The sequence below is a fragment of the Schistocerca cancellata genome, chromosome 5, assembly GCF_023864275.1.
Source record: "Schistocerca cancellata isolate TAMUIC-IGC-003103 chromosome 5, iqSchCanc2.1, whole genome shotgun sequence".
In the NCBI taxonomy this organism is placed as follows: Eukaryota; Metazoa; Arthropoda; class Insecta; order Orthoptera; family Acrididae; genus Schistocerca; species Schistocerca cancellata.
This window is the reverse complement of record NC_064630.1, coordinates 333718247-333746139: the sequence shown is the minus strand read 5'-3', so window position 1 is coordinate 333746139 and position 27893 is coordinate 333718247. Positions and strand designations below refer to the sequence as shown.

The window sequence follows — 27893 nt, the reverse complement described above, 5'->3', positions numbered from 1 at the left end:
GACAGTATCTCGATTTCTTGTAGTTGCACAAAGTCCAGCATCCTTGTGTATATTGCAGATGTTTTGACTGGATTTTCATTGCTGTAGGTATGTTCATATTGGCAGCATTCATTCTCATTCAACATACCTGCAAAACATACACAGACAGGCTGTAGTAGAGTTGGCGTAAGTTGATCCTTGGCAGCTGTACAGCACTTTTGCCAGATTTCAGCTACAAAGCTGAAACAGCTACAGACTGTCTGTTGAGCTCAGGCTACTCTAAGATATTGCCGTAGAGACCTTTACAAAATCTTTTAACATGGCCGGTTGCAATAGGCATGCAAATCTACTGTTTCCAACCCACTGCAACTGTCGGGGATCTTCGTGCAGTGACTGACCTATAGATAAGAAATACTTTTACAGCCATAAGGGGTGTGTTCCTTAAACTATGCCAAGGAATAATCTTGTTATAAAAATCTGTCTGATATGAAAAAACAGGCAGTCTTGGTTGTGGTGTTAAAATTTTTTTTATTATTTTCCAAAGACAAATTTCGCCTTTATTCTGGTGTATTCGGGTTGGTCTATGGAAGAAATACAAAATTTCATAAAAGGATCCTGACCCTATTTAGTGAGATTGGATTACAAGAAAATATTAAACAGTTTACTGAAATTTGATAGTGATAGGTACATGGGATACCACGTGTAAAATATCCCAGCAGGTAAATGCTCCTTGTAAAAGCTTTTAAAGATAAGGTTCGGTGTCTTATAAAGTAGAATAAAACAGAACATCACTGAAAAGAATTTAAAAAAAAAATGTGTAATCTACTTTGTTGGTAAATTGACAACCCACACTGGAAATAAGGAAGCAGCAGATTACCTTATTATGACACATGGTGCAGTCCATCACAAACCAAGAAGATAGACATGATCCAGCGAAAAGCAACGCGATTCGTCATGGGGACATTTAGTCAGCGCGAGAGCGTTACGGAGATGCTGAACAAGCTCCAGTGGCGGACACTTCAAGAAAGGCGTTACGCAATACGGAGAGGTTTATTATCGAAATTACGAGAGAGCACATTCCGGGAAGAGATGGGCAACATATTACTACCGCCCACATATATCTCGCGTAATGATCACAACGAAAAGATCCGAGAAATTAGAGCAAATACGGAGACTTACAAGCAGTCGTTCTTCCCACGCACAATTCGTGAATGGAACAGGGAAGGGGGGATCAGATAGTGGTACAATAAGTACCCTCCGCCACACACCGTAAGGTGGCTCGCGGAGTATAGATGTAGATGTAGATGTAGAACATGATCAGGCCTACAGTAAGGCTTTACGACGTAAGCATGACGGAGATGGGTTGCATATGCTGGTTGCACACTTCACATTCGATATGAAAACATACAAGGTCTGTCAGACTAGTGCACACAGCTCTCTGCAGATGGCACCTGCAGACTGTGAGCTTCAATCGTGTTCAGTTACTAAAGTTTGTCATAACAACAAACCATGGCAGTTATTATAGATGACTGGTGTTCTATAAATTGCTGATAAAATGCTTACATTAATAGCCAGAATAATCAGGGTGAATAAAAATTAAAAACTGAAGCTTAGAAAAAAATCACTTGTTATAGCAGGAAAGCGTATAAATACGTAGGAGAGCTCCGAATACCAATTTTGAGCATCCCAAGTCTTATAGCCAACAACATTGTCCATTCCTGAATCTCCCTAAAACCAGAATCTATGCCTCCACCCCCACCTTTTCCCTTGATATACTTTAGTTTTTAATTTTTATTCACCCTATGATTATTCTGGCTATCAATGTAACCAATTTTAGAACACCAGTCATCTAGAATAACTGTTATGGTTTGTTGTTATGACAAGATTTAGTATAGTAGCTTACAGCCTGCATGTGAGATCTGCAGAGAGCTGCGTGCTCTAGTGCCAGAGGTCCTGTGTGTTGTCATACACAGTGTGATGTGTGCAACCAGAATATGTACTACATCACTGGCATGTTTATGTCGTAAAGTTTTACTACAGACCTGATCTCGTGTGGTTTACGTTAGACAGCGCCACATGCTACTTCCTTCTTATGTCCAGCGTTGCTTGTCAATTTAGGAATAAATCAGGTTACATACTTTTTAAAAATATCTTTTAGTAATCTCCTATTTTATTCTATTTTTTGGGACGCTGAACAGTGTTTTTAAAGCTTTGTCAAGGGGCCTTTACCTCCTGGCATATTTTATGTGGGGTATCCCATGTACCCATCACTACAAAATATCAGTAAGTTGTTTAATATTTTCTTGTAATCCAGTCTCGCTAAATGAGGTCATACCATTATTATGAAATTTTGTGTTTCTTCTGTAGGCAAGTCCAAAGATGCCTAAATAAAGTTTAAATGCATCATTGGGAAATAATAAAAAATTTTAACACTGCAACGAGGATTGCCAGTTTCTTTATTTCATGCATACTGGTTGCAGTATTGACACTGTTATGAACTGGAAAAAGTTTTATCTGTCTGATAATCCATTTCCAGGTTGTTAGAGAATGAACAGTCTACAGATGTTCCTAAATGAGAAAATGTAAAAATTGTTCAAAATTTCATTCACTTGCTTCTATAAACATATGTGCTAATCAGATCATGGAGGACTGTCCTTTGAAACACTGCAGACAGTGTGGAATGATTTCCCAGGTTCCCATGGCACATTAATGTAGTGTGTTGCATTAGGAATCTCTACTACATAAATTAATTGCCTTAAGTGATCCCATAAATCATATTCCAAGTGACTGACATCAGAGAAATGAGCAGTCATGTACCTGGTCATTCCTTCCTATCACTCTGTCATAGTAGATATCATTCAGTGTGTTTCAATCAATGTGACTGAAATGTGCTGAATACCCATAAAGGATAAACCACATACTAAGGATAAGCCACATACTTCATTGTTTCTGTAGAGATGTGTGTTCTGAATAAAATTATTGTAGATGGTATGTGTAAGACATGCTAAAACACCACAGAGACATCAGGCAGTCACCTACATTTGAACACTCAGATGAGTATCACGGCAACTTGGTTATCTAACAGAAAGAATCATTTAAATTATAGGCTAAAAGTGTTAGTTATTGTATTTTGCCTTGAAATGTGTTGCATGTAAACTTTCCTTAATAAATCAAAAATTGGTCTTTTCCTTATTGGACTATTCTTCTTTTAGTGTATGGAGTTTACCTCCAAACTCTGTAACAGTATTCCTGATACAGTTCATAAAGTGAACTGGCTTTGCTGGAAGAGAAGACAAGAGACTCTTACCACTGAGATTTCCTTTCTGTTTTAAAGAAAACTTCATGACAGTTTGAGCAATGACCCCATGTGACCAACCATGGAAGTTGTTCTTGAAATAATGGCCATTTTCTTTTCGCTGCAAAACTGTTCAGCGTCTCAGTGGTTGCTTGGATTTCTTTCCATGTCTGAAATCAGTCACTTTTTTAAGTTTAATTTTTAATTTGCAGAACAGGGGGGAAAGCCACACAGGAGCCAGGTCTGGTGATGTAGGAAGGGTACAGTTCTGAAGAAGTGTTGCTTAGTAGAAAAGGTTAGAGTATTCTTGTAGATACTTGAACAGAAGGACTGTTGTGATGAACAATGCCCATTTTACTCTTACATTATTATGACATCCTCTTCATTATAATTCTCTTGAGATGACTCAGTACCTTTAAAGAATGAAGTGTAGTAGAGTAATGACCAAATCAACAGTGTAAGAACTAGTGATAGAGAGAACAGATTCTTTTATGAATGGTATAATAATTTGTGAATTGTTTCACAGACCAGTTGTAAAAGGTTAATGTGTGATACTAGTTTAAGACTGTTATTTATGTTTCATCTTTGTTCAGTACAATATTTCCAGAGTTAAACTTTTTTCTTCTTTTTTTCTTCAAATAAAATGTTTGGCAGTTTTGAGAGGGCTATCTCATAGTTGTTACAATGTAGTAAAAGTAGAGATCACTATTGTGGGAAACACATTTTGTTACATAACAGTGCCAACATTGTAATCATGTGTGTTTCTATATCTGAAAATGTGTTTGTTATATCAGGCTGGAAATCCTGATCACATGAAGATAGTTAAGGACATGGGCATCTCCATTCTGACACTTGCTGATGGACGTGTTCAGCTGCTTCATACTTTCGCCAATGTGAGTTTGCTGTCCCCTATTCCTTACCTATGCAGTGTAATAGCTTCCATATTATTTCTTTTGTTTCTTGTTGGTTCATTTGTAACAAGTTTTGTATATATGTCAAGAAATATTTATAGAAGATATTTTATAAGAGACATTGTATAAAGATATATATTTTTATATGTATATATTTGATTATGAACTATTCCATGGATTTATATTTAATTAAAAGTTAAGCACAGTCTGCCAAGGCACACTTTGTAATAAAGACTTCTCAACAATAATTCTTTTTTAAGTATATTATTTTGTTTGACCAAAATCCCTCCTTGATGACAGTTTTTCCATTTATTCCTTGCCCATCACTTGTATGACACATTCATGGCCGCAGCTATTTTGCTATATTTCTTCCATTTTTTGGAGCTTACAAATAAAGCTTTATGCTTCTCTCATGCTTCATAGCTGTATGTAGTATGCCAAATAAACTTTCATGTATATTGTGTTTCCTATGTGGAAAACAAGCTGCCATTTTTATATTCTTTGAACTTTGCCAAATTTTATGAAAAAATTCCCTATGGTAAAGTTGTATATTAAAAATAAATCAATTCATGTTGAAACTTTTGTATGAAGTTACTGTTAACATAACTGCTAAAAAACTGCAAGATTATTAGGTATCCTTATTCGTGTATAGGTAGGTATGTTTTTAGCTTCATGTACATGTATGCATAGAAAGAAGGGACAAAGTGAACAATTATCATGTGGCACATGCAGATGACTAAAAATAATCCCTACTACATTTTTACCCTAGAATTGGACAGTACTGAAAGTGGTTCATTCCCGTACATACAATCTCATGGGCTTATCTTCAGGCCCACTGAGCTATTTTACTATGCTTCTTTGTGTCAATCATTATAATTTTTCATCGCAAATAGAGTTACAAAATCCGTTTAAGTATAAATTTTGCATTTTATTTCTGTGTCTCAATACCCCAGACTCAAATATATTTATTTTTTGAATACCTGTTTTCCATTTAATCACAAATGTTCAGCACCAAAGTCTGATACATTCCAAGCAAATACTAAAATTTAATTAGTACAGACAAATTGTAAATAAACAGAACAAAATGAAAAAACAGTTGAAAGTGTAACTCGAGTGGTGAGGAGGGGGGGGGGGGGGGGGGGAGATTTGTTGCTCTGGACACTGTTTGCTGCACTTTCTTCATACACACTTCTAATACCTTAGGTACTTAAATGAAACCCTTTCTATATTGTCTGTAAAACATTAGTAATATTCAGGTTTAAAAATATATGAATGTAGTTCTGTCCTTCAGTAATTTAGTTTACATTGTGTGAGTGTTTCCAGGGGCTGTACATGAAAGATTTTTCATTGCTATATGATTGTATGGTGATTTCAAAATTATGAACCTTCTCTGTTTAAATTTGTTGTTTGCCAGTCTTTGATAACATCAAAATTGTAATTGCTTCCAAGTATCTGTTAAACATTTTTTATTTTAAAGACTTTTGCTAAAAAGTTTTTCATGTTCAAGAGCTGGTTAGCATAGAATTTCACTCCACTTACAAACTGTATTAAATAATATGTCATGATTAGTGGGTTAGCTTTATTCTTAAAAATTTTAATTCGGGAATTACATTGAAGTAGATATGTATAGTGGTTACTGTTGTTGATATGTATTATACAAATTCAGTTTGTAACTACAGTTAAAAGCAAACTACTGATTGTGAACTGTTGGGAGGATGGTGTGACCATTGTAAATGGCCTGATAGGGACAGGATGACAGTTATCAAAAGATTTTAAAGTAAATGTTTGTTATAAAAACCACAGTTAAGAAAAATACAAATTTATTGCAGTACATATGATGTTTAAAATGTGATCAATGAGTAACACAGAGTATCCCACTGTTAAAATGTTGTTGTAACTGCCACATATTGTCTAACCAGATAAGTAGGAGACTTTCATCATCCATCAATGAATTGGGAAAATCACAGTTTTGTGAGTGGTGGGTATGACAAGACATCCTGCAAAAGATCATGAAATGCATTCTATGACAACTTTCTAGAGCACATTGCTGAGAAGCCCATTCATGATGGAAAAACATCAGTTCCAATAGCAACAAATAGAGATGATCTCTTGGAGGATGTCAACATAGAAATGTATCAGTGATGATGAGGCATTTGTGACGACGACGATTAGCAAAGTACAAACAAGTAGAATGATGTTTATATTCAGCAAATTAGATAAAGAGACAGCAGTATTGTATCTAAGTAAGGAACTCCACAAACATTTGGCTCTGTAGAAAAGTGCATGGAAGAACTGTGGCTCAGGTTTGAAAGAGTAGTTGACCATCCACTTGATAGATATGTTTATGGAGGAGCCTTTCATTGTATATAGTCACTGTAAAGAAACTCCTAAAGAAATATGAAATGCATTTCACTATCAGGAGGGCAATGCATGAAGCCTTCAACAACTAGTGTAGTCGAATATTAGGGAAAGATCTCTCAGAAAACCAGTGGTGATTCTGGCCTTGTGAAAAGGCTGTTAGTGGTACAAAAGTTAATGTCCAGATCCTTACGGACAAGACGGGGACTGAAATTGAAGGTGGCAAAGCAAAAGCAGAAAAACTAAACGCTGTTTTTGAATGCTCCTTTACAAATGAAAATCCAGTGTTATTGCCTCAGCTTAACTGTTGCACCATTGCAAAGATGAATGATGTAGATATTAGTATCAATGATGTTGAGAAATGGCTGAAATTACTAAAACTGAACAAAAGCTTCAGGGCTTGATGATGTAATCCCATCAGACTCTAAACCAAATTTGTGGCTGAAGTAGCGTTTCTTTTAACCATAATCTACCACAGATCCCTCAAACAAAAGAACGATGTTCAATAGTTGGAAGAAATCACAGGTCACACCTGTCCACAAAAAGGTTAGCAGATGTGGTCCACAAAACTAGTCGAATATTCTTAACATCCATTTTTTGTGGAACCTTAGAACACATCAGGAAACCCCCAATTCTTTTAAGAATTGATCTTGCTTGTACAAAACAACTTCAAATGTCTGATTTTTCAAATGAGTCAGTTTGTTAAATATTTGTCTTTAAGCATGTAAGAAAGAAAAATTTTAAGAAAGGTTTGAAATTGTGCTTAAAGTTTGTTGGAAGTTGCTAATTGCTCTCATATTATATCTCATTATCAAACACTGGATGAACATAAACAGGATAATTTGCACTTCATTTTAAGCAAAAGCTAGTTTTTCATGTACCACAATATTTATGACATCACATCTCCTGAACTATGTATTACACAATGATATAATTTTGCAGATACATTCAGTGGCATATCTGGATACTGTCTGCAAACTGTGTTGCAAATGGATGTAGTAGTAAAGAACTAATTAGTTAATAAGTCATATCTCATTCTGAAGTTTGACTGCATGAACAGAGAAAATATAGTAAGTAAGTAATAAACACTTTTCCATTCATCATTTTGTGGAGAGCGTAGTGAGAAAAAGTTTTGTGAAGGTTTGAAATTATGTGTAAAGTTTTTCGGAAGTCACTAAGTGCTTTCATTCTCAAATACTGGATGAATAAACTGTGTGTATTCATGTTCTGTCAGTTATGCTGCCTCAAGACACCCAAACAGTTTCTGACTGTAGTACTTGCCCTATTGTGTGAAACTTATATCATAAGATTACATCTTTCAATGAGTAGATTATGACAGCATTTTAAATTTAGTCAGTAACTACACAAAGTGATGAAAATTAAATTTTCTTGACCCTATGCTGCAGCTGGTACCTGGTTCTGGAATAGTGTTTAAGTAATACAGCTTCTAAACTCAAATGTGATATCTCAAACAGGATGACCACCTCTGTGACAAACAGCATGGAATCTGAAAATATTAATCATGTGATACCCAGCACACACTTTTCTCACATGATATCCTGGAAGCAGTGGATCAAGGCAATAATGTAGATTCAGTATTTCTTGATTTCCAAAAGCATTTAAATCTGTATGACACCAGAACTTATTTGGAAAGTATGATCGTATGAGGTATCAAGCAAAATTTGTGACTCGGCAGAGGGTTTCTTTGTAGGGAGAACGCAGCATGCTATATTGGATGGAGAGTTTTCAGCAGGGCGAAAGCACATTGAATGAATGCCAAGGCAATGCATTGAAGTGGATTTAGAAACGAGAAAAAATGATAAAGGTTTCCTGCATCAGCAGGATATAAACAGGAAATCCAGGGAGAGGAGAATTAGTACGTATAGAATCTAAGCTGCATTTAAGAGCAAATTCCTATTAACAAAATACTGTAGCTAGATAAAGACATCCAAATGAGATGAGTGTGGAGTTATTCAAGCTTCCTAACTGTAATTTAGTTTAAAGAGTTGTTGTTATTTTTTATATCTTAATTGTGAGTTGTAACATTAACTGCTATAACTGATATAACTTTATGTAGGTGTCCCTAATATTGTTAGGTAACATACAGGATAAAGTTTCCAGAATGAATTTCCACTCTACAGTGGAGTGTGTGCTGATATGAAAATTCATGGCAGCTTAGTACTGTGAGCCAGACTGAGACCGCAAGTTTTGCAGGGGAACATATGTGAAGTTTGAAAGGTAGGAGATGAGGCACTAGTGGAAGCAAAGGTGTTACTACAGGTCATGAGTCGTGCTTTGAGTACCTCACTTGCCTGTGAAAGGCAAAGGTACCAAGTTCGAGTCACAATTCGGCATTCAGTTTTAATCTGCCAGGAAATCTGGAGATAAAGTCTCTCTTCAATTTTCATTGGGTGTAGAGTACTATTTATAGCATTGAAATTCTGGAGGTAGCAGGGGTAAAATCGGGGGGGGGGGGGGGGGGGGAGAAGGTTATTTACAATTTGTACAGAAATGGGATGGCAGTTATGACACTGTTCTCTGAGTCAAGGGGCAGGAAGGGAAATCAGTGGTTGAGAAAGGGGTGGGACAGGATTGTTGCCTATTCCCAATGTTATTTTGCGTGCACACTGAGCAAGCAGTATATGAAACGAAACAAAAGTTTGTGGTAGGAATTGAAGTTCAGGGAGAAGAAATAAAAACTTTGAGGTTTGATGATATTGTAATTCTGTGAGAGGCGGCAAAAGAGTTGAAAGAGCAGTTGAATGGAATGGACAGCATCGTGAAAGGATGATATAAGATAACATCAACAAAAGCAAAACAAAGGTAATGTAATTTAGTCGAAGTAAATCAGGTGATGCTGAGGAAATTAGATCAGAAAACAAGACACTTAAAGTAGTACATAAGTTTTGTTATTTGGGCAGCAGAATAAATTATGGCTGAAGTAGAGAGGATACAAAATGTAGACTGGCAATGACAAGCAAAACATTTCTGAAGAAGAGAAATTTATTAATATCAAATGTAGACTTTAATGTGGGGAAGTCTTTTCTGAAGGTATTGTCTGGAGTGCAGCAATGTATGGAAGTGAAAATGGACAATAAACAGTTTTGAGAAGAAGTGAAAGGAAGATTTTGAAATTTTATGCTCCAGAATAAGATCATGTAACTAAAGAGGAGGGCACTGAATAGAATTGGGGAGACAAGAAATTTGGTGCACTACTTGACTAAAAGAAGGGATCAATGGTAAGACACATTTTGAGACATCAAGGGACACCAATTTAGTGTTGGGGGAGAGAGAGAGAGGGAGGGCGGGAGGGAGGGAGGGTGTGTGGGGGGGGGGGGCAGTAAAAATCATAGAGGGAGACCATGAGATACAGTAATATATTCAGAAGGATGTAGGTTGCAGTAGTTTCTCGGAGATGAAGAGGCTTGCACAGGACAGGATAGATTAGCATGCAGAGCCTCATCAAACTAGTCTTCTGACTGAAGACAACATGTGGAATACTGAATTTTTGGACAGAAAAAAGATAGATAGAAGGAAACTCACTGAACAATTATGGAGGTATCCAGAAACAACTAGAATATTTAAAACAAAAATGTTAATTAACAAAAGTAACTAGAATATTTAAGGCAAATATGTTAATTAATTTCACATACAGATACTTTCATCTCATATAATCTCCATTAGATACACCATACTAGTTCCAATGACAGTGCCACCATTGGAAACATTATTGGAGATCTTCAACTGTAATGTTTTTTGTGGTCTGCTGTAATTTGACCTCAGCGTCAATCAGTCGGCAAAATATAGTCTTGCGTAATCTCCTCAAATAATAAAGTTTTAAGTCATGAGAGTCAGTTAACATTGGTGGTACAAGTCCTATGTACACAATCAAATAAATGAATGAGCATTGTCTAAATGTGTAATCTCACAAAGCTTGTATTTTGTGGGCTCAGTGATGGTGATGATTTTCATTGGCTGGACTGCTGTTTCATATACCTCATACTAAATCGTAAGGCATCTCATCACCAGTTACAGCTCTAGAAAGAAAATGTGGATCATCTTGCAGTATCCTTCAGTCACGATACATATTGATATTAAACAGTTAACAACTGTGACACATGTCATCACCAGTCACAGTTCTAGGAAGAAAAGGTAGTTCATTTTGCAGTATCATTCAGGTCATTATACACAATGATATTAATATTAAACAATAAACAATTGTGGTACAAATTTCACAGTAACTAGTTTCATATACAGTTTCTACATTATAATATGCTGGTGTACGATATTTCAGTATTCATGTTTGTGAAGTATTTTCACCATTTGTCTTCTTTCAGGTTGACCAGGTCAAAAAGAATTTTCAAGTAATAACCCCTGCCCACCTTCCATTTGAAACATGGAATCCACTCGTAGGCTTGAATTTTGCGTAAATATCTTCTTTAAGTCACACTTCCAGTTTTACTACAGTCTCAACTGCATATTTATCAAAGTTAGTGCTCTGCTTCTAATGACCTTGTGGTAAACTGTAATCTTTGATTCTTCCTTCTGTCCTTTTAGTAGGATGATCAGTTGAGATGGCAGTGTGGTTGTGACATTGGATCTATATTCCCAAGAAGGGCTGTTAAAATCGCCACCTGGGCATCTTGATGTGTGTTTTACTTTAAATGAAAGTTGGGATAATCCCTTCAGCAAAGTGATGGTCAATTTTGTTTTCATCTTTGTCCAAACTAGCCAGTGCTCCATCTCTAATGACTTCCTTTCTTCAGTAGTGTGGTGCACAGCCACCTTTTATCTTCTAAAGAAAAATGTTTGTCTTCACAGTAATAGTTGTCTTCTGATGTCAGAAATTATGTTGGTCTTTTTTCAGTACTTCTAAAACAGAAACTGTTGCCTTAGTTAACAAATTCTGCAACAGGAACAAGTATGGTGATTACTGTTGTCTTGTGAAGGGAAACAGTATCAGTCCTGTTGTGCTCTGCAAATCAAAGGTCTTGATAACACCATCAAAAAAGCAACATGCCAATAAAAGTTGGATAAGAAAATACAGGTAACCAGAATGTGTCGAGATCCACTACGTATATTTCGAAGGATATCAGTTTAAAATACTGGTACTGTTTCTTAAGAACTGTACTATCCATGAATTACAGTGTACCATTCTGCACTATTGTTATTGTGTTACTGTTATTACTTATGAAATATGTGATAGCTATATGAAAGCACAGAATATATTATCTCACAACTCTGCAACTCTAAATTTCAAAAACTTAATCATCACACATGTATTAATAAAATGAACAACTAGGGTAATTTATTTTAACATTTTTCTCATTCTCAAGTTTCTGATACTGAATTAGCCTGTACCCAACAAAGTCGTCATCTACTCTGTTCAGAGAGAAAGGGGGAAAGGGGGGGGGGGGGTAGATACAGAATACTTTGGAGTGCACCCCAGCCCCCCTTCCTCTTCCTCTTCCTCTTCCTCTTTGCACCCAACTCCCAGCAACTGGCAACAATGGCACATATTTCACCCAAGAACATTATTTTGCTTTTGATTTTCTCTCTAAAAAAATAAATAATTAAAAAATTAAACATGAGTTAGTGTTGCCCTCACTGTTCCTGTGCTAACACAACAGTCAACACTGAATGTTCAATGTGTTCCCTGAAGTGCGTGAGACAGACATATCACCAGAATGATACTATTTGCTAGCTTTTTGCTCGGTGCACTTCCTATTGCAGCTGTGCCTCGCTGCCTCACGTGCCTTGTTGCATGGTAACTACTGTAATACTGTCAAGGCTTCTTGTTTATTAAAGAAATTTTAATTAATTAAATTTTTGGCTACAAAAATTAATCTTCAAAACTGTGTTGTAATTAAGAGAGCTGAACGAGTTAAAATAGTGGAAGACAAATAAAATGATAACCATTTGTGCTAAACCTGATTATATAATTCTTCTCATTCTTGTTTGTGGCCTGTAATGCAACTTCAGTGCCAAATCACTTCCCTGGTTGTCAAGCCCACAATATAATTAAAAAATGTAATCTACACTACAAAATAAAAAAATTGATACTAATAAAATTTTCTCCAAAAGATTTCTTGGAATATTGCTGTTATTTACGGCCTGCTACACTTGTATACCCAAATGCTGCAGTATGGCAGAAAGCACTGAAAATCATACAAGCCATTCTCCGTATCACTGAATGTGTGGGAACAGTTATTTTAATATTGGAACTCTTGATCTAAGATATTGTTATAACAATATTTTCAACAAGAGAGGAATATTCACTTACCACTAACTGAAGCAGGGATAGCAGGAGCAGAGCTGATGGTACAATTTACAAAGCAAAACAAAATCCAGCTGATTGTGTACTTTTGAAGGTCTCATCCTAAAATTTCTTCATGTGGAGAATGGAAATATGAAGGAGGGAGGATAAGAGACAATCATTTAGGACTGTTTCTAGTGCTTTTTCATGTCTTTTTATGGAGCAATTGGAATGATTTTTGTGCCCTTCAGTTTTCCTGATCTTTCTGCTTACGAAGGAATTTTTCAAAATTCTGAAAATTGAAAGTTCAACAAAATGTTTTAAACATTGGTGCCTATCAACTCTGTTCCAGTTTGTTTCTCTTCCAAGAACTGGTAACATATATTGCCAGTGTCATTTAAGATTTTTATTTTGAACGGATGGTTTTTATTATAATTCTTGGCATTTTGGATACAGCATCACTGCAAAGCATAGAAGACCTGCTCTTTCCTTTTTCTATTTCCACCTCCTGCCTTTCATCCTCCTCCTCCTCACCATCACCACCACCACCACCACCACCACCACCACCACCACCATACATGATGATGGTCCAACTTGTTCCTGTAAAGCTCAATGCAGCAATTTGACACAAGGAAAGTGTTTATATCCTGTTCTGTGGGAAGAAAATTGTCTGTTGCTTGGCATTTTGCTTTGGATATTTTTCTGAATTTTCATAAGTTTGTCAAAGAAAGAGGCTAGTGCAGTACTGTTGTTTTCTGTTCTCAGCTTTTGACAACTTATTGTTTCCATACTTCTTTTTATTATTTAATGGCATGTACTACACACTACTTGTTATGTGCTTGGGAAAAGAAAACATTTCCTTTGCTTTTGCTCTAATAATGACTTCCAACCCCTCATCAGAGTTAACTTAATTTCTTTTTTCCACTGAAACACTGATTTGTTGAAGATGTGCTGCTGCCCCTGAATTTCTGTGTTTCACAGTGGTGACATTGCATATAATTTTGTGTGTTTGTTTTATGGTTTCTCAGTTTCTTTCATAAGTTGTGACTTGTGACAGGTATATTATATTCAAAGAACAACACACTGCTTCTTTACCTGTTCGAAGAACAACACACTGCTTCTTTATCTATCTCTTGGATATCATTTAGTTTTCTCTCAACAACACTTTCCAAACTGACTTCCTTATATAAGGAGATATTCATGCAATTTTCCATTATGCTGCTTACAGGATTAATATAAACTAGCAAATGGGGAATTGGCTCAGCAAATTGTATTGCAGACAGTTTACAACAATCTTCTAGACTCAGTTACAAAACACAGACACATAGAATTAAAGTATGTATTTGCAGGTTCCATTTTGCACAATTACGTCCAGTAATTGTCAGGCAGTAAATACAGCAAGGAATTCAGTTAATTTGTAATTTTTTAATAATATCATTCTCACTCTCATCTGTGATTTTGTGTATTTATAAGCCAGTCCTAACTTTCTTTTTTTTCTCTAGTATGTGTTACATGTTTTGTAACTGAATTACTGCTCATCGATTGGCACTTAATGTCAGCATTTTTTGCTATTAGGAGGCATGTTCATAATGTTCTGTGTACTACTTGATTGAGCATATGACGTAGTGCTTGAAGGGGTGGTGGGGGTTCAAATCCTCATCTGGCCATCCGTACTTTGGTTTTCTGTGGCTCCCCTAAATCACTGTGATCTACCTCTAATTAACTTGACAGTGACATGACCAGAAGCTCTATCTTTCTTCCTTTTTATACTGTTTCTTATCATTATTAGCATCATTTACAAAAAGGTGTTGAAAGGAGATAACTGCTGTTAAACAATGCATGAAATACACAATCAAACACCATTTTAAGTGGCAAACAGCAAATAGTTTTCACATTCATTAAGCTGTGTAAAAACTGGAAAAACTTCCCAGGAAATGCCGCAAGTGATAGGTGAACACATCAGCAGATCTATTGATTACATTATTAACTGTCAACTTCCTTACCCTGTATCAAAAAGCAATATGGACAGTAGAATGATAATTAGTTTCAGAAGAATGTCCCACAACTCTATATTTATTCTTGGCTCTTTAAAATTGTCTATTTCTTCTATTAATTGTATCATTGCCTATCATGATTTGTGATTTTTATTTGTTATCAATAAAAATTATGTTAATGACTTCAAGGAGAAGGAGCTGAAAGAAAATGAAAATAGGCATCATTGCAGCTGTGCCCTGTAACTCCAATACTTAAAGCTCAGGTATTATTTTGGTTACAAAAGATGCTAAAATACATATAATAATTTACATGAAACTGTTCTCATCTTATAATGTTGAGCTGCTGTTAGAATACAGCATGGTAGGCAGCATACTGAAGGCTTACCTACATTCTTATTTATTAATACTTTTTAACATTAGGCAAACATGCACTAAGGAAAGTATTTAAAATAATAATGTACAGAAAGTACTAAAATTATATGTTCAATCTATACTGTCAGATGTCTTGCCTTTCACTTGTAATACCCAATAAATATTCGGTTTAGTGAGCAGTTCATTGTTTAAACCACCCTTTGGTTTTTCTAGAGGGTATGTTGTTAATTATGATATCATCTATAAAATTGCTTTGGTTCATCTACAAAAGACAAAATTCATTACGTTTTTACATTGCACTGACGATTTTAAGGATAATTCCATTATATAGTTTGCCTTTATCAGTTTTGTATGCCTTCTTTGTTCACTTTTTACAGTGCTGCTTATTGCAAAATTGGCACTACAGTAGGTTGTCAGTGTGCATGGATTTCTGACAAACAAATTTTCATTTGACTTACTGCCACTGAGAGGAGTGGGAGTTCCAGATTCCTGTCACTAACTTACACAGTGTGTTTACTGTAATAAACTGTATTGTTGTGCGTAGTACCAAAACTTCTCTGTAATATCAATGCATCAGCTGGATAGTACCTGTGAAGCAAAGCAGTAGAACATATTATATGTGAAAAGCAATCTGTTAGTTGCTGCATTACAAGTCCGACTACAGAACGCAACTTTTGAAGTTAAAAGGATCCTTTATGTATGCTCCTGCTATTGCATAAAATGTCGAAGTCATATTTATCAGCTAGTTACCATGTATTTCAATTACTTCCATTTCCTTGGTATGTGCAAAAATCTGAATCATAGTACAACTACCTTTCACTTATTTTTATAAAGTCAAATTGGCACTACCAAGAGTTAAAACAGTTAAGACTCAATTAAGGCATACTATATGTGGAGTTAGGTTTTACTTGTGTCAGGATTTCCCCCACTCAAAGGAAATTGCCACAGTTTATCCTCGCACCTTCTTCCCTGAAAAGAGGAGAACAGCTATAAATTGATGGCACAAACATAAAGGAGTGCACATTGTTATAACTCAGTAAAACTGAAATAAATTCCAGGACAGTATAAGCTACTTAGCATTGAAGGAACGAAGTTTAAGCTGTAAAGCTAAAAAAAAAAAGTATGTTCTGATGGCATACATCACCAAGGCACAGTAATAAGCATCAGCAGAATCAGTTTTACTGTTTTACAAAAAAATAGTTGGCTATTCTAGTTTCTGCTCACATTTAACACTAGAATTTATTTTAAAAATGACTTGTATATGTTGAACACTTCCTTTTCACAGATATGTTTTCGTAATTAGTGTTTTCCTGCTCATTACACCTTTACCACAAATTTAATGTAAGCTACATTCTGGCATGCACTGATGTTTCTATATTATTTCTCTTGACAGTCATGTAATAAGACACTGGGTTTTTCTATTTAAGAAAGTAAACATGTGGGCTGAAGAGAAACCAATACTTTCAATCCAGAAATATCTGTTACATAACTGTGGCTTACACATACTGTACAAACATCATAGTTCTCATTTGTAATGTAAAAAAGTGTCTACCAATGTGTTGTTCCATTATTATAGTTTTCCAACTTCTCTGTGCATATACTTTGGATGCTTGATGAGGAGAATAGAGTGAGTTGGGATGGAACATCCATGTCTGGGCATACATGTGTACAGTCATGATTTCTGTGTAATGTATCAGGATGCCTTTCATAACACCAACCAAGATACCACCGTGATTAAAATGCTGCACTTATAATAAAGAAAAGTTAGTTTCAAATCCATGTCAAAGCATCCTCATATAGATCTGTCATGGGTCCTTTAAACTTTTCAGGTGAATGCTAGGATGTTTCCTTCAAAGCGGCCGCATTCAATTTCTTTGCACTTCTGAGACTTTGCACTTCTGAGAAGACTAATGCAAATTGATGCTCCATATACAATGACTTTGATATCAACACTTCATTAACAATTTTCCTCTTATTTTCAGCTTTGTTATGTAGCAACTAAATGTCCCTTTTTAACTAGGAAGTACGGCATATTTCCTTTTTGAAGATTAAAACCATTTTATCCCATTGGCTGTTTTGAATTTTAGAATGAATTTTCTCTATTTCATTGTATATTTATGATACATCATCAGCTAATTTCAGACCATGAGAATTATTAAATGCTTCATTTGCATTAAAAATCAAAGTTCGATCTAAATTTCAGAACCATTTCAATAGCTTCATCCTTATACTTTTGTATTTGACATTGTAAAATAAGCTGCTTCTAGTCAGAGAAACCAAGTTTATCAAAAATAATAAAAATAAACATTGCGACAAAAATTAATACTACTTTGAGTACAGCTGCAGAAACCATAATGAAGAAAGACTCTATATTCTTGTTATTTCAGGCCCAATCCCAAGCTGATGCAGAAGAAGGATTATTGTTTATGCAAGAGATGGTGGAATTAAGCAGGTCTCAAAGTCAACAGCATGAAGCACCACCACAAGCAGTGTTATTTAAGAGGGAAAATGAAAGAGTACTGTTGAATGCAGGCCCAGCACATTTTGGGCAGGAACTTCGTAATGGAGAGAAGGTGTGTAAAAAAAGTGACACACAATAAAACTTATTGTATTATAATACTTTTTTTGTCCCTTGTACCACATCTTCCACCCCAAAAAGTCTTAATTAATAACAACTGGTAAAATCTTCAGTTGTACCAACAGTACATCTACTGTTACCAAACATTTACTTGTTCTAAAATTAGTGCAAAACAGATTGTACAGTTTTATTTTTTCACTATTCATTATCAGTTTTGTGACTGGTATTACTTCTTGTATATCTATCTGTGTTTAGCCATCTCCATTATCTGTTAGTGCATTTTAGCCATTTTCTTACTCTTCAGAAGTTTTTATCTGTAATCATAAAAGAAAAACTGAAGGAATGGACAATTTTTTGGTTTACAACATTTTACGTAAATGCTTTGCATTCTACATGACTGCATTCACAATTAAATTTTACCTTCATAGGTGGGTAGGTGGTGTTGATAACATCTAATAATCAGACAATGGAAAATCCAGGATGGAATGTAACAGTATTATGAAAAGGAAAGTTGCTACTCACCATATAGCGGAGATGCTGAGTTGCAGATAGGTACAATAAAAAGAATGTCATAAATAAGCTTTCGGCCAGCAAAACCTTCATCAAAAATAGATGACAGACACACACATACACACTCTCATGCAAACGCAACTCGCGTGACTGCAGTCTCTGGCAGTGTGGCTTCACTTGCTGGAGACTGCAGCCGTGTGTGTGTGTGTGTGTGTGTGTGTGTGTGTGTGTGTGTGTGTGTGTGTCATCTATTTTGGATTAAGGCCTTGCTGGTGAAAGCTTATTTGTAACAGTCTTTTTGTTGCGCCTATCTGCGACCCAGCATCTCTGCAATATGGTGAGTAGCAACTTCCTTTTCCGTAGTAATGTAAGATCTAATAATTGATCTTATAAATTTGTAAATCAATTATAATCAAATACAGAAGTGTGTTAAATCCACAGAAAGGAAGACAGGCTGGTCAGTTGGTTTGACTTTCAGTACAGCCAGTAGACAGACCAAAAATTATTAAAACACACTTACTTTCACAATCGCAGGTTCCTTCCTTGGAGGAAGAGCAGAGGAACAAAGTGAGAGAGATAGTTTTGTATTCAGCATCAGTTGTTATCCTCCATGCATTTTGTGCATTTGCTCTTAACCTGTGTCCAGAGTGACTTATCCTTCCCTCTTCCTATTTCTTGCAATTTCTTCCTTTACTGTTGCTACTGGTTGTACTGTGAGTTGCATCTCTCAAAACTAATGACTGGTAAAATCGTCTCAGTTTCTTATAAACTAATAAGATGGTGTGGTTTTTGTCAGCTACTGCACTGTTCTTTAGTGAATTAGACTATCATTATTGTAGAAAGTGTTTTGAACTTTCTCCTTCTTTGAAAGAGAGAAAATAAATTGGAAGCTATTTAAATATCAGATATCACTCTTACCATCTGTTCAGAACTTATTACTAAAAAAAGAAAAGAATCTACTATCATTTCAGTAAAAAATCAATTTAATCACTGCATTTTAAAATACATTTGTTGTGGAAACCTGTAAATATTAGTAGTTCATTGTTGACAGTAACAACTGTTTCCCCCTCCAGATCAAGGGGCAGGTTGCAATTGCAGATCCAATACGATTGTGTCAGGATGCAGTAAACCCTTCAGAGCTTGTTGGCCATATAGCAATTATGGAGCGTGGAGACTGCATGTTTGTTGACAAGGTAAGGGCATTAACAGTGCTTTACAGGCATTGCAAAGTTATCCTACTCTTGTTTGATTATTAGATTTATGTTTACTGAGAAAATCACAAATTAAGCATACTTATTTTCTCACATCATTATTTCCTGAAAGCCTTACAGTGTATTTTACAGCTCTGAAATAAGATTGCTCATTTGGATGGGGTTTCGATTAGGGAAGCAGTGGGGAAGGAATGACACTTTCACAATACTGCTAGTAACAGAAAATGGGTTGTATTTCAGAAATCATCCCAACATTCAGCTGCATTGATTTATGGAAATGGCACATGACCAGATTATTAGTAATTTTTTCAAGATGTCACTCAACCAGGAGTGAAATGGCCTGGATAGAGTAGCGTTGAGTTTTATTGGTCCTGGTAATCATATAGTACACAAATAGCACATTCTGATGTAGGACAAGTTAATGTATACCAAATATATTATATTTTAATTTGCATTACTTTCATTATTTCTACATTAATTGATCACTGAGTTACAATGTACAGAGTAAATATTGTACAAAAATAAAGAGTAGATATTTTAAAGCAGAAAGAGCATATACTGTACTGGCAGAATTAGTATTTGTATTACAGCAACATTTGCATGGTAAATCATCAAAGTTCTAGTAACATTTATATGATACATCAGTAAGGCAAAGACACAAATCGTTAGTGAACTTCCTGAAGGAACTCGTGGAGGCTATAGAAGCAGTGATGAGTCAAATATGCCTTCGCAGTTGTCTTGAAATTTGCCAGGTCATTTAGTGATTTAATTTGTGGAGGAAGTTTATTATAAATAACTTTCCCATAATACAGGGTTCCTTTTTTATTCAGGGCAGTGTTGGTGGGCTCTAAATGAAAGTTTACTTTTTGCCTGGTGTTATCGAGTGGGTATTTTCATTTTTCCGGAAGAGACTGGGATTTTCCATTGAATATTTTTTCACAAACATGGTTATCTCATACACACATATACATTTAATTGGGAGGTTTTCTAGCTTTCTAAAGAGTGGTCTACAGGTTTTGTTCCATTTTACACCTTCCATTATTCTTATAATTCTTTTTTGTAGCCTAAAGAGCTTTTGGCTTAGAGAAGAGTTACCCCATACAATAATTCCATATTTCAGTCGTGAGCTTATGTAGGTATAATGCACAGTTTTCAGAGAATCTTTGTTGCAGCTTCCCTGTAATATTCTCCTTAAGTAGCATGTAGTGCTTAATTTCTTACAGACTTTTTCAATATGCATCCCCCATTTAAGATTATCTTGGAGCCATACTCCCTAGAACTTAATGTTGTCTATATTCTGAAGGTCTTTGTCAGATATCTGAATCTGAACAGTATTCTCACCTTTTTTTCACATTATAGAAATTTAGTGCCACTGTCTTACTTGCATTTATTTTCAGTTTTCAATATTGTTCAGTGTCTCTGTTGTAGACTTCTGAAGCATTGCCATTTCTTTCCCACTCACTAGCACACTTGTATTGTCAGCAAACTGGATGATGATCTCAGAGAATTTGTTTATGTCATTCACATATAACAGAAATAGAAGAGGTCCCAGAACTGAACCTTGTGGCACTCCATATTTAAATGGTTTCATAGTTTGAATAGTGTTGAGTGAGTTTGATGGAATTTTGATGTTGCACGTCAACCACTTGTTTTCAACTGCTTAGGTATGACTTTATCCAGTTGTTAGATGTTCCTCTAATCGTGTGATCTATGATATCAAAAGTCTTAGAGAAATCTAGACATATTCCAATGACATTTTTGTTATTGTCTAGTTTCTGAAGTACTTCACTTAATAGTTCAAAAATTGCTGTCAGTTGATCAGTCTTTCCTGAAACCATGTTGTGCTGTGGATAATATTTTGTGCTCTTCCAGAAAATGTACTACTCTTTCCACAAGCTGCGACATTGTCGCGAATAAAACAGTGACTGGTATATACAATAAGTTTCCTTTAATTTATGTCTATGGTCACAAAATGTTTTGTGAACAGATTACCGGTTTTGGTCTATAATGACCATCATCAGATCTGTTTTATAAAAACAGATCTGATGATGGTCATTATAGACCGAAACTGGTAATCTGTTAGAAAAAGTTTGACCATACGTAAATTAAATGAAACTTAAATCTACTACTCTTCTTTGAAAAATCTTTTCTATAATTTTTGAGAATACAGATAGTAGAGCAATGGGTCTGTAGTTAGCCACTTCATCCTTTTTACCTTTTTTGAATAGTGGTTTGAACTTAGCTGTTTTTAGGCATGATGGGAAAATTCTGGTTTGAAAGGAACTATTATAAAGGTGAGCTAATGCTTCAATAATAAGATCCCCACATTTTTTTAATAAGGCTGTCTGGGATGCCATCTATTCCAGTAGAATGATTCACTTTTAAAGTTCCGATAACTGACAGGACTTCTTTCTGGGTTGTTGGAAAGAGAAACAGTGAAGTAGGATTTATGTTGGTATTTGTAGATGAAACTGGGCAGTTTGTATTGCAAGTTTTGATTTCAGTGATTAATTGCTCACTTATATTGCTGAAATAAGTATTGAACTCGTTTGCTATTTCTTTAGGGTCACTAATTTCTTTGCCACTACAATTCAATTTAATATTGAAATTTTGAGGAGAAACGTTGTCAGTTTGCTACTCCATACAGCTTTCATTTTGTTATTGGAGTTATTTATATAGCAGTCATTTGCCATTACATTAGCTTCTGTGATTACTTTTTTAAGTATCATTTTGTAATTCTTGAAATATGCAAGGAATTCAGTGGATACTATGGAAGACTTGGAGATCTTATATAATCTTATATAATATTGCTATTATATCTAAAGTATCATACTGAATGACTTCTTGAAAGCTACAAAAAGCTTCTGATTAGACAATAATTTTATTTCTGTGATTATTTCCTATCAATTACCACATCTGGCAAACAAAATCTCAAATAATACATGTAGTTGTGTTTAGGTTTTGTTTGTTAGATGATGGTCAAGATAGAAGTTGGTTACAGAAATAAAATTATCATCTAAAATAGTACCTTCTGGTGGTTCTCAAAATATTATTCGTTAGTTAATCAAAGTTGTGGACCACAATTTGCCAAAACATATTATAGGGACTGCTGTGACAGTAATTTTGCTACTGATTATGAATCTTGAGCACCTATATTTTGTGGTTGTCAGGCATCTCTTTGCATCCTAGAGGTCTTATTATGAAATACTACTTTTGTTGCACAAGTGCTGCTCTGAGCAAAATTTATAAATATAAATATTCTTGAAACAACTATGGCAACTCCTCCTTTCTCCATATTTTCTCTACAGAAATAAGAAGCTAACTTGAATCCTGTAACATTTAACATATCTGTACCAGTGGTCACATGACATTCAGTGAGGCAGACTATATCAACTGGTTTGCTCAACTCTAATTCTTCAACACAAATAAGCAACTCATTAAGCTTACCCCTTAGTCCTCGGATATTCTGATGCAATAATAACTGATTTTGTGCACTGGCTAAATTACAACTGGATGAACCTAATTTTCCAGCCAATTTTTGAGTATCTCTAGTTTCAATCAGAGGCTGTCTGCATGAATTGTGTACATTAACATTTCCTTTCTGGCTGCCTATTTTATCAATGTGAGAATTTCATTTTCAACCTGCCTCTGAACATCTTTTGTTTCTGCCCTCCCTACCCTAAAAAAGACTGCTGATCTGTCTCATTTGTAACCACTTGTGACCATGCCCCCCCCCCCGCAAGTTATTTTCTATTGGCCCAGACAGTTTTCCCTTCCCTTCCCTGTTGAGGTGAAGACTATGCGTAGCATAGTCTCACTTGCTGTTAGAGTCAACAGGAACCACACTGTTATGAGACCCCATATGTGATTCAAGTAGCCATTCCACTTCTAAATTAACTCTCTTAACAGAAGAGTTTAAATGAGGCCGGTCATGGTGCCTCAGAACAGACACAAGCGCAACACCAGTATGTCTCGTTGCTGAAGCTATCTTTACCAGGTCACTATCAATTGAATTATTAGGGTTCCTATCTATGCTGTTGCCCGCCCCACCCACTATTACCATGGTGTCTTCCTTTGTGAAGTCTTTACGAAGTGAACCTACATCCTGTATCACCTGACCCAGACTTGCACTAGGTTTAAAAAAGTATGTGACCTGGTAACCTGACCCTAGTTCACCCTCTACCATATGAACTACCTAACAACAAAACTTTCTTCTTCTTCACAGCTTTTTCTGACTTCTTACATTTCAAACACTTTTTGAAAGTTTGTTGTGTCCTGTCTACTCCTACATGTGTTTGTACTGTATTCCCTCCATTAGGTCCTAAAGAATGAATTTATAGTTACAAATTCTAAGAATCTGCTCAGATTTCTTTCCACTTAATAGTACAACCATTGGGAAAGTGAATGCGTGTAGGTAGTTTTAACAACTGACTGAAACAAAACACACACCTATATTTCTGTTCAGTCTTTAAAGATGGCCTTTGGGGAATTGAGGAGGGGGTTATGTTTATTTATTTATTTATTTATTTATTTATTTATTTCTTACTTCCATTGATCCAACTGTAATAAGCTCACAAGGATATAGTGTGTGTCATTAAACAGACTATACATATGTAGTATTAAAGCAGTCAAAGTACAAAAGTAATACTCTATGTTTTCATTACACAAATGTGATTAGAATGATGGATTACAGCAAACATTAGACACAGAAAGTGAAAAACAAATACAAAACCAGGTAAAATAACTATGAATATTGCATGAGTACACTACCTACATCATTGCTCAAACTTACACTGTGGTATATCACAGATCTATTAGGTTTTTTCCGTTGTGGCTATAATCATATGATTATATGATAGCAGAACAAACACTGGTAGCGGTTACTTCTGTAAAATATCTGGGAGTATGCGTGCGGAACGATTTGAAGTGGAATGATCATATAAAATTAATTGTTGGTAAGGCGGGTACCAGGTTGAGATTCATTGGGGAGAGTCCTTAGAAAATGTAGTCCATCAACAAAGGAGGTGGCTTACAAAACACTCGTTCGACATATACTTGAGTATTGCTCATCAGTGTGGGATCCGTACCAGATCGGGTTGACGGAGGAGATAGAGAAGATCCAAAGAAGAGCGGCGCGTTTCGTCACAGGGTTATTTGGTAACCGTGATAGCGTTACGGAGATGTTTAGCAAACTCAAGTGGCAGACTCTGCAAGAGAGGCGCTCTGCATCGCGGTGTAGCTTGCTCGCCAGGTTTCAAGAGGGTGCGTTTCTGGATGAGGTATCGAATATATTGCTTCCCCCTACTTATACCTCCCGAGGAGATCACGAATGTAAAATTAGAGAGATTAGAGCATGCACGGAGGCTTTCAGACAGTCGTTCCCGTGAACCATACGCGACTGGAACAGGAAAGGGAGGTAATGACAGTGGCATGTAAAGTGCCCTCCGCCACACACCGTTGGGTGGCTTGCGGAGTATAAATGTAGATGTAGATGTAGAACTCTTCAAAACTGTAAAATGACCTACTGAGTAGAAACTGCTTGAGATGCTTCCTAAAAGAGGAATGGTTATCAATTTTGCATTTAATATCTGGTGGGAGAGCATTAAAAACTTTGCATCAGAGAACTGCACACCCTTTTGCACCATAGTCAGGTTTTACAATCATTGTGGAAATTGTGCTTCCTCCTAGTATTATATCCATGATATTCAATATTTCTGTTATAAAACTGAGTATTTTTGCTGATGGCATACACAAGAGAAAATATGTACTGGGAAGTAGCAGTAAGTATTTTTAGTGTCCAGAAAAGGTTTCTACAACTACATCTAGAGTCTACACTGCTCATTTATTGCCTTATAACACGTTTTTGGGCCAAGAATATTTTCTTTGCTAGTGATTGGTTTCCCCAAAATATATCATCATACGTTATAAGAGAATGAAAGTATCCATAGTACGCTACTTTCATTGTGTCTGTATGGTGTGGGGAAAAAAGTACATTACTGTACATTACTTCCTAGCATCCAAAATTTTATGTTTATTTTTTTATAAAATCATTTACATTGATTTGCACAAATAGATTCAAGTTATATGAGCTATAAGTTAGCAAAGTGGTATCAAATAACTTTTAGTATTGTAAGTTACTGTGCTTTTGAACATATTTTCATTCTAAATGTGTTGATTTACAGCTGTTACGTGTCCTGTGATGGTTTTATCTAACTACAGAAAATATTGCTTGTTAATAAAAAAGTCAGTTGAATTTCCCCTACTAGCAGTAACTACACTAATGCAGATATATAAATTATTGTGGTTAAGAATAAGCTATAATGCAATCATAAATAATGTTCAGTACCAACCCGTATGTAGCTGACCGGTGGTAGAAGGCAGGTTTCAGAGAATTCATATTTCCTGCCTCTAAGGGAGATGCCATAAGCAAAATCACCTCAGAAATGAAGTGTAGAAATTTAGGTATCAGTATGCTAATCTACCCATAAAATAAATGCAGTTATTTATTGAAGACAGAACATGTTTATTAATTATTCATTTAAATCTGTTTGCATTCATAATTCATTTGCCTTCAACATGCCAATTGCATATGTGTACAACAGGCAGTTAGTTAACTGAAACTGTCTCATTCGAACATGGCAGGATATTCATTTTGTGAACAGGCAGACCTCATTTTTATGTATGGTTGTGTGAATGGTAACAGACACAAGATTTCATGGCTGTATGAGACAGCATTTGTAGAATGAAGACACTCAAGTTCTGCAATCTTTGGTGCTGTTTATTATCACGTTGTTGAGACAGGATACATAGCACCACATACTATTAACTGAGGAAGCCTGCTTGTTGCTCGGACATCTGACAAGGAAGACCATGTTCTATGGGCTGACGAAGAAGAGCCACATATCATCACAAGACAAATGGCCGTGGCCTTTTGGTACATCTCCAAGTCCAGTATGGAGAATAATGCACAAGCATCCCATGTATCCATATCATCTTTGACATGTGCAAGGCCTTATGCCTGCCAATCACTTACCACAGGAGAACTTCTGCCTATGATTTGTTGCACAAACTGCAAATCCTTTTCCAGAATGAATTTCCATGCTGCAGTGATATGAAACTTCCTAACACATTGAAACTGTGTACAGAACTGGCACTCAAATCCTGGACCTCTGCCTTTAGTGGGCAAGTGCTCTACCAACTCAGCTTCCTGAGCATTATTCGTGACCCCTCCTCGCAGCTTTACTTCTGCCAGTACCTAATCTCCTACCTTCCAAACCTGACAGAAATTCTCCTGTGTAACATGCAGGACTAGTGCTCCCGCATTGCAGAGACATGGCATAGCCACAGCCTGGGGGATTGTTTCCAGAATAAATTTTCATTCTGCAGTGCAGACTGCACAGATATGAAACTTCCTGGCAGGGTAAAACTGTCTGCCAGACTGGAACTCAAACCCGAGACCTTGCCTTTTCTGGGCAAGTGCTCTACCAGCTGAGCTACCCAAGTACACAGTTTTAATCTGTCAGAAAGTTTTGTTCCAGTCCATTGTTTGTCTCTTCATGTTTGATCAGAAATGAGGCAATATATAGAAGAGATGGAAGAACAAATCTGCACAACCAGAATGTAAGAGCTGACCACAATACTCGTACTGCAGTACAGGCTAGATAATAGCATCAGTCTGAGGTTAATGTGTGAACTGGATTTGTACGCCGTCTGGTAGGGCCATATACTCTTCCAGCATATCTTGCAGGTGCTGACTACAGAGATTTTATTCAGAACACCCTCCAAGGCCTACTATAAGATGTGCTCAAGCAATAAGAAGGGACATGTTTCTGCAAGATGGTGCTCCAGCACATTTCAGTCTTGGTGTTCAAAATGCTGTGGCTGGTATCTACCATGACATGAGGAGGACCAGTTCCATGGCCTGCATAGGACCAGTTCCATGGCCTGCATATTTCCCTGTCCTCCGTCCTTTGGATCATTATCTCATTGAATATATGTTTTGAGCGAAAACTTGAAATTTCTGTGTGTGTTTGTTATTGTTATTGTTTCTATCAACGTACCAACACTTTCGTTTGGTAAGTTACAGAATCTTTGTTTTTAGATACGTTTTTCCCACGTGGAATGTTTCCCTCTATTATATTCATATTATTAATTTGTTGTCTACACAACTGTCACAGTCTATACTTGGACATGAAGAAAAAATTTTCCTGAAATTTGTAGATTTTATTGTGTAACATTATTTCATTAATTTATTGTGTGTTAATACAATGGATGCTTCCTGAAAACATTGGCTTTTGAGTGGTGGACATCTTTTCTGCTGGTGTTGTTCATCCCTTAATCTCATCTGTGACCTCGGATTGTAAGGCTGATGACCTCACTGTTGGGTACCCTCTCACCTGCGCCCCACAACTCCCCTCCCCCCACCCCAC

General features: G+C 36.1%; 1 protein-coding gene across 1 annotated transcript in view; it reads left to right on the top strand.

Annotated features, from left to right (window-relative positions):
• Nucleotides 1-27893, top strand: part of LOC126188899 (ER degradation-enhancing alpha-mannosidase-like protein 3) — a 227815-nt gene that overhangs the window by 163393 nt on the left and 36529 nt on the right. Inside the window, exons 14-16 of the mRNA XM_049930585.1 lie at nucleotides 4069-4167; nucleotides 17553-17738; nucleotides 19327-19446. Of these exons, the coding sequence (XP_049786542.1) occupies nucleotides 4069-4167; nucleotides 17553-17738; nucleotides 19327-19446 (405 nt within the window). The remainder of the gene's footprint in view (nucleotides 1-4068; nucleotides 4168-17552; nucleotides 17739-19326; nucleotides 19447-27893) is intronic.